The 6,949-nt window shown below is 42.5% G+C and overlaps 1 protein-coding gene across 1 annotated transcript; it reads left to right on the forward strand.

The window, feature by feature from the left end:
• Positions 1-5,353: 5,353 nt before the first annotated feature.
• LOC133137798 (forkhead box protein Q1-like) lies at positions 5,354-6,949 on the forward strand. The gene has a single exon (XM_061256144.1). It carries the CDS (start codon positions 5,551-5,553, stop codon positions 6,538-6,540), a length of 990 nt encoding a protein of 329 aa, XP_061112128.1. The 5' UTR covers positions 5,354-5,550; the 3' UTR covers positions 6,541-6,949.

Consider the following 6,949-nt stretch of genomic DNA (forward strand, 5'->3'; position numbering starts at 1 on the left):
AGGGTCCTGTTTACAATCAGTAGGGGAGCAACAGCAGCAATTCTTGACGTCAGACATTTTACTGAAGAGTGTCTGTCTATATGTGTGTGTGTGTGTGTGTGTGTGTGTGTGTACCAGCTTGAACCAGTCAGGTCTGACCAAGTCTCAGCTTCCTAGCAGAGGCAACCAGATTTTCTGCCAAGATTTCCTGCTTCTTTGTGAAATGTATGGTGCCGTTGATCTTAAACCCCTGGACCACTGGCAGCAAATCAATGGCCTCAACCTAAGTACATTGCAATTGACCCCTCGCATTTTTATTATTGCACTTACAGTGCTGAGTGGTATGTTTAACCATTTATGTATGTTTTTGTACCCATTATTTGTGATGGTCAATTACCATCTGTGTCTTCTGAATTGACAGTTCTTTCACTTTTTCCATGCTGATGTTTGACAAAGGAATTTTATATGTTTGTTACCTAAATTTTATACTCTAGTGAAACAGGAAGTGATGGAATGACACAATATAGTTATTTTTGACAGAGATTAACTAAATTAAAGTAAAATTGTATTGCCAATTTCACTTTGTTTGATTTTATTTATAATAAATGCTAGGGCAGCCAATCATTTAGGCACCTGTGGTTTTCAGAAAAAAGTAGTTTGCTAAATAAAAAACATTGGAACATGAGTGTAAATGTATTGAATGAAAATAATATTGTTTTCCTGTATGTTTGAACATAAAATATAGGGTTAGGGTTACGGTTAGGGTTATCGATGTTGTTTATTATGTGCAACCTTTTTTCTCCTTTAAGTTAAGGGTGCAATAATTCTGGAGCCCGCTGTATTATGTACATGTGTATGTTTGTGCATGTGCGTGCGTGTCTGTGCACATACCTGCAGTCATTGCACGCGATGCACCGTAATCTCCACACCCTGCGCCCTGTGTGTAAAAGGCCAGCGGTAAATATGTAGAGAGCCGTGGGCTCGACCGGGTCAGACCCCACAGGCCTGCGTCACCCCGCATCTCCTGTGTCAGTGCACTGCTGACGGATGACACACAAGAACTCTTATCAGATCAGCATTCTGGGAATACCTGCTTCTAATCTCCCAAACCGCCTGCTAGCAAACCAAATGCTGCTGGACTCCATGACATGGGGGGCGTTGGAGCCATGTTAATTGTTTATCTAAGATGAGAGAGCGCATTCCAGCTCTACCTGTCCATACTCTACTTCCTCTTGCCTGTTTCTAGGTCCAGGTGTTGTACAGCTGTTTAGCCATATCACTTGCTGTGAAGTTCTGTCCCCTACTAAACCCTGTCTGAAACTGCACCAATTATAATCTGCACATCTCCGCATGGGGACACATTCCTGTTTGTAATTCCTCAGGGTCTTTAACTGCCTTTTGTTTTCGTAATTGAAAAGTAAATTTACTGGATTAATGGTTAAACAGTGTGAGGAAAAGGGCTGTGGAAGCGTGTTTTGGGTGGGAAGAGGCTACAGGAGATTACATATAACGCGCAGATAATATGCTGACTCGGTTGGTATCAGGGTAGGTAAGGCAGAAGTGGGAAACCAAAGCCAGCGGTTTTCTCTGGTCCACAAAATTTACTTGAGTCCTTGGAAGCTGGCCTTGGAAGCTGGCCTTGGCAGCGGTGCTCTGCTGTCAGCTCTACAGAATGACAGCTCACCTTGTGGTGGTGACAGCAGTCATGACGTGTGCTATGCATTTGCTCTATGGGTTCCTTTAGAGAACTACATTTGGTATCAAAAGGCAAAACTAGCCTTTTTGTGAAGAGCTGTAAAAAGGTGAAGCAGAGTGTGATACGTAGGTGCCAGAGCATGTATGTTGCAAGGTGTAGGTAAAAAAAACCAAAACGGAAAATGTGGTGTCTTAACACCTGCAGTGCTCTGCCCTTTCTCACCCCAGACACAGCCGGAATTAAAGGATCAGCTGCTGAAAGCCTTAGCATGCGCACCGATGCAGCGCACGTATCATTTAAGCCTGAGTCATTGTCCCCTGGGATTAGAGCGAATCGGTAGTAAACATGGAGATCTTCAAAACAGTGACTTCATCTGGAGATATAGCCTGGCGTGTCACAAGAAGCGTAAACACACTATGGCATGGAAATCCTACACGTGAAATAACCGCACCTCCATATACAAAGGAAGCTGAGGAACCGGGGATCTGGTTCCAACATTTTTGGGTCCCTGCCCATGTGCAAGGGGCGGGGCTTTTTGCAAATTGGTACATATGAATATCAGTTTGATATTTTCCCCCCATTTTGCTGAAGGCCCCCTGTGATCCATCCTGAACCCCAGTGTGGGATCCGCTGCTAAAACAAAGCTCTCAAAGAGGCATCTTACTGCGCAAGTCATCTCAGATAATCCCCACCATATATATATCAGTTAAAAAAATATTACACACTAGACCAATCCTGCCAGTGCCAGGCTGATAATTGCCCTCATCTTGTCTCCTAGATTCCAGGGCACAGGTGTGCTTTGCTTCATGAGAAAAAAATGCAGAAGGACTTTGGATGGAATGTAGACAACCTGTGCTAGGACAACAGGTGCATACCATCACAAACGATTTTCCTGTGCGCTAATGACACGTTACTAAAACGGTGCTATTGACAGATCAACCCTTTCTCAAAGCACAATGGAAAGTGTGTAAACCAGAGTCAGACTGTACACTCCCTACGGAGCTCAGCGGAGCTGCAATAGAGCAGCATACTGTAGGACCTAAAGACCCTGCTTACAAAGGAGGAGGAAAGGAATAGGCCAGCGGGGGGAGGAGAAGTGCCGACATTGTATTGTGGGAAAGGCTGCACAACGGCAGCCAGACTGGGGCTGTGTAACAGTGTGTGGGTAAAATTTGCACATACCGTTCCGTTGATAATGTTAGCACACGGTACAATTATGACAATTATCACATAGAACATGTACATGAAGTAGTATTCATAAGATGAACAAACACAGGAGCCTCCTTTTTTAAAGTTAGCATGTACAGTGCCACCACAGTGCAAAATTATAATTTCTCTGAACACTGTGAACCAAGTAGATATTCATAAGTGCTTTCCTTTGAACATAAGACAGTTAATCACCTATCCATGGTTGGCACAAACTACAACAAAAATGTACTTCGGTCCCATTGGTGTTACTTTCTTTTTCTTGACATGTTCGTTTTGGATGCAATACTAATGGCATTAGAATGGAAAGGTATTTTATAAAAAATTTGGCATCATACAAGTGTCTTGGTTGACATGAAATTTTCAAAAATATATTTCATTTCATTTTAATTGAATGTCCCTTATGTTAAGAGAAATACTATAGAGCTTGGGGAAGCCAGAATTGAATGTTTTCGTGTAAAGATGCAGGGTCTAAGGAGGCTATATTAGGCACCTGTCCATTCTTTCACTCAGACGTTCTCAAATTATGTTTTCCTCTTGTATGAACTATTCCTCTAAAATCCTGTCACTCAGCTCAAGTAGAAAATGTTGTACATAGCCTGCAATGTAATTCGGGCCCAATTCACACCTGTATGTCTGTTCTCTTATTACCAGCTTCCTGAAGGTCATCCCACTCAACCTATTATTAATGTTTTAGTGTCACGTTGGTGTTGTCCCAGCATGAATTCCCTGTTACAAGAAACATCATGGAACGCAATTACATTTAACAGAAGAAAAAAATGGAAAGAAGTAAGTTCATTAGCAAACCAGCTATGGAAAGTACCTCAAAGAACATTGGTATCCTTCATGGTTATTGTGTTTCAGAGAAAACTTTCTTATGGCTACATTTATTTTCAAGTAGGCTAATTCTTCTTCTTTTTGTAGGTGAGGGAGAATACATTTTCCTTGGCTGCCACTGATGCTTACAAGCTGAAATAACCTTTTACGGTATCTTTGCATTTATGCAAAAAGTGAACTTGAACGTACTAGATTGCGTTTTTTAAATGTATTATCTTACAATTAGCACATAACATGTACGTCTTCTTTGGGACTTCTGATTAGCCTGATGTTTTCTGTAAAAAAAAAAGAAAATAAATACATTCCGCAGAATGCTTATGAAAATGTCATGTCATTTTACCCATCAAGTTTAAATTTCTTATGGTACAAAAGTTATACATGCTTGTGCAAGCAAACACTCCCTTAAACTTGTTTCTGTACGTGCTTAGGAGCGCTTTCAACTAAATCGGCCTAAGAATGCTAGACTTACCCCTCAATAGGATAAACATTCATATTTCATGAATATACCAATGGGAAGCTATCCAAGAATAATAGACTATCTCACGCGAAAGCGAACCTTTAGAAACTTTAGCTGTAAATAAATAAATAAAAAGCAGGTGTTTTAAATGAAAATAAAGACTTTGGATTATTAAGTCATGTATGATAAAATGTATAATTGTGTCAGAATGTTTATATACCCAAACATTCCAGCGTACCTTGGATTCCAACCATACAGATGGATTGCGTTTTGAACGGCAAGCAGTATTTCATTTTGTTCGTAGGCAAGCAGATTAACGTTAGGAAAGCTTTAATAAGACTGCCAGCGCGCAGGCAGTCTACGGGGGTATAGTCAATCCAACGGCAACGCACCTTATCATTTCAGAAACGAAGAGAAAATTATTGGACAACTTCCAGGTCTTTCTCGAGGTATCGAGGTATCATGAAATGATAAATAAAAGAATAGCCTTCATGAAGAAGCACAGCGTTTGGGTCTTGTAGTGTGTTTTAATGATTATCGAATGCATCTGTATTTATATTAAGGCTTATATAACCGGATTTACATAAACATAACCGTTAGTAGCTCAATTGCATGTTCTTAAACTCCACATAAACAGTTGTAAATATACAAGAGATTGGCAGCGAATACATTCGTTTTGTTTTTGTTTTTTAATTTTATTTAAAAAAATGTTGTGTGTGTTTAAATATGTGATTATAATTAATTATTTTCGAGAATTTAACCTAAACGTTGTAATCATACTTTGGTAAGTGACAATAAACATGCTTTCTAAGAAATGCGAGGGTTCCATATTTTCAGATTTCTTCAATATGTGATTCGTTCTTGAAAGAGACAATCCTTTGAATTCCAGCAGAAATGACAGGGTATAAACACAACCGGTGTCTGATAAATGTGCGCCACCTGGTTGTCTCGCACGAAGTCTCGCCGCCGGTTGCTCAGGTGGGACGTCTTGTTTTCAAACAGGTGAGTGGAGAATGGGGGGGGGGGGGGGGGGGGTTAGTAAGGAATCGCGCAGCCCTTAAACCCGTTCACTGAATTTAATTTAATTCAAGTTGGGAGGAGAGGACCCGCCTCCGTGGGCAGGTCTTCCTAGGTCATGATATTTTAACAGGGCGCTTGAGTCTCAGAAAACAGTTTGAGAATTAGCACTACTGCAGATATGACGCGAGTAGTTTGATTCAGCTGTAAATCGACAGAAGTGACAGCACCCACCACTTTCTTTCTGCGCTGGAAAAAGTTGTCTTCCCGTTTTCACTGGACTCTTCGGGCGATTGCGAACAGTGGGAACAGTACAGAGCTTGACTCGGACTGACAGTTAATAAAAACGACTGCAAGCATGAAACTGGAAGTATTCTGCGGAAATCACTTCACAGCCAAGCCACTGGAGGTGTGTAGCGATGGTGAGGGGAGCATGCTCTCTCCGCTCTCTGGCGAAGAGGAACTGGGTTCGGATGGGGATTGCGTCGCCAACAGCCCCGCACCTGCCACACTTGAAACTGACGGGAAGGGTAAGCCTTACACGAGGAGACCCAAACCACCCTATTCCTACATCGCCCTGATCGCCATGGCCATCCGTGACTCTTCAACTGGACGTCTTACTCTGGCGGAGATCAACGACTACCTGATGAAGAAATTCCCCTTTTTCAGGGGTAGCTACACCGGCTGGAGAAACTCGGTGCGTCACAACCTGTCACTGAACGACTGCTTTTTGAAAATTCTACGGGACCCTTCTAGACCCTGGGGTAAGGACAATTACTGGATGCTGAACCCACACAGCGAGTACACCTTTGCAGACGGGGTGTTCCGTCGCCGGAGGAAGCGCATTAATAAAAAGCCTGGAAAGGACGACGTTCCAGGACGCAGAGCCAGCGAAGCAATAACTGCCTCCATCACAACAGCACCCTCCAAGAAAGACGGCGTGAATGCCAAGTTTTCCAGCTCTTTCGCCATTGAAAGCATCCTTAGTTCGCCGTTTAAGGGAAAGGACGATAGCAAGGCCGAGACGAACATCATCTCCGGGGACAGAGCGCGGTGGTCCGGCATCGCCCACGTGATGCCTTACGTCATGAGCTATCCAAATGCTGGCCTGAGCCAAGTGCAGCCGGTGTTCCACGGCTATCCCAACGCTGCGCATTTTATGCAGTCATACAGGTGTGGCTACTCCGACCCGGCAAGTGGCGCGTATAAGCCCCAGGACAGTTTCACTCCCGTTCAGCTGACCTTGAAGGGCGTACCATTTTCTGAGACATGTTCTTCTGTTCGACTGGCTCCCGCTGTTAAAGAGCGCAGCTACTCCCCGTTCAAAATTGACTATTTGCTTTCATAACACATGTTACTGTACATGACTGTTGTCGTGAGCACTTATATATGCACTGTGTAGATATAACAATATTAATATATCAGCAGTGACTTCATTATTATGATGATAATTCGCTGAATATTGAAATGTTCTGTTGTGCCACTGGCAGGAATATATTTTATGTTCTGGGACTGTAAAGACATCGACGGCACTGTTATGTGTACAATGTTATTTGATTTATCGTGCAAACTGCAGCAGCATCCACGTGCTGAAATGTGGACAAATGCTGCCCAATAGCATATTTATGTCTTAGGCAACATTTGACTTGAACAGTTTAAGGTTTTAATACATGTCTGGTATTGTGACAATGCTCGAATCGAGCTGTACCAGAATGTAAACACAGGTTGCAGAAACTGACAATGTATGTACATTTGTA

Source organism: Conger conger, chromosome 9 (genome assembly GCF_963514075.1).
Source record: "Conger conger chromosome 9, fConCon1.1, whole genome shotgun sequence".
NCBI lineage: Eukaryota > Metazoa > Chordata > Actinopteri > Anguilliformes > Congridae > Conger > Conger conger.

Coding starts and splice junctions, on each gene's coding strand:
- LOC133137798 (XM_061256144.1), top strand. CDS start 5,551: ATGAAACTGGAAGTATTCTGCGGAAATCACTTCACAGCCAAGCCACTG.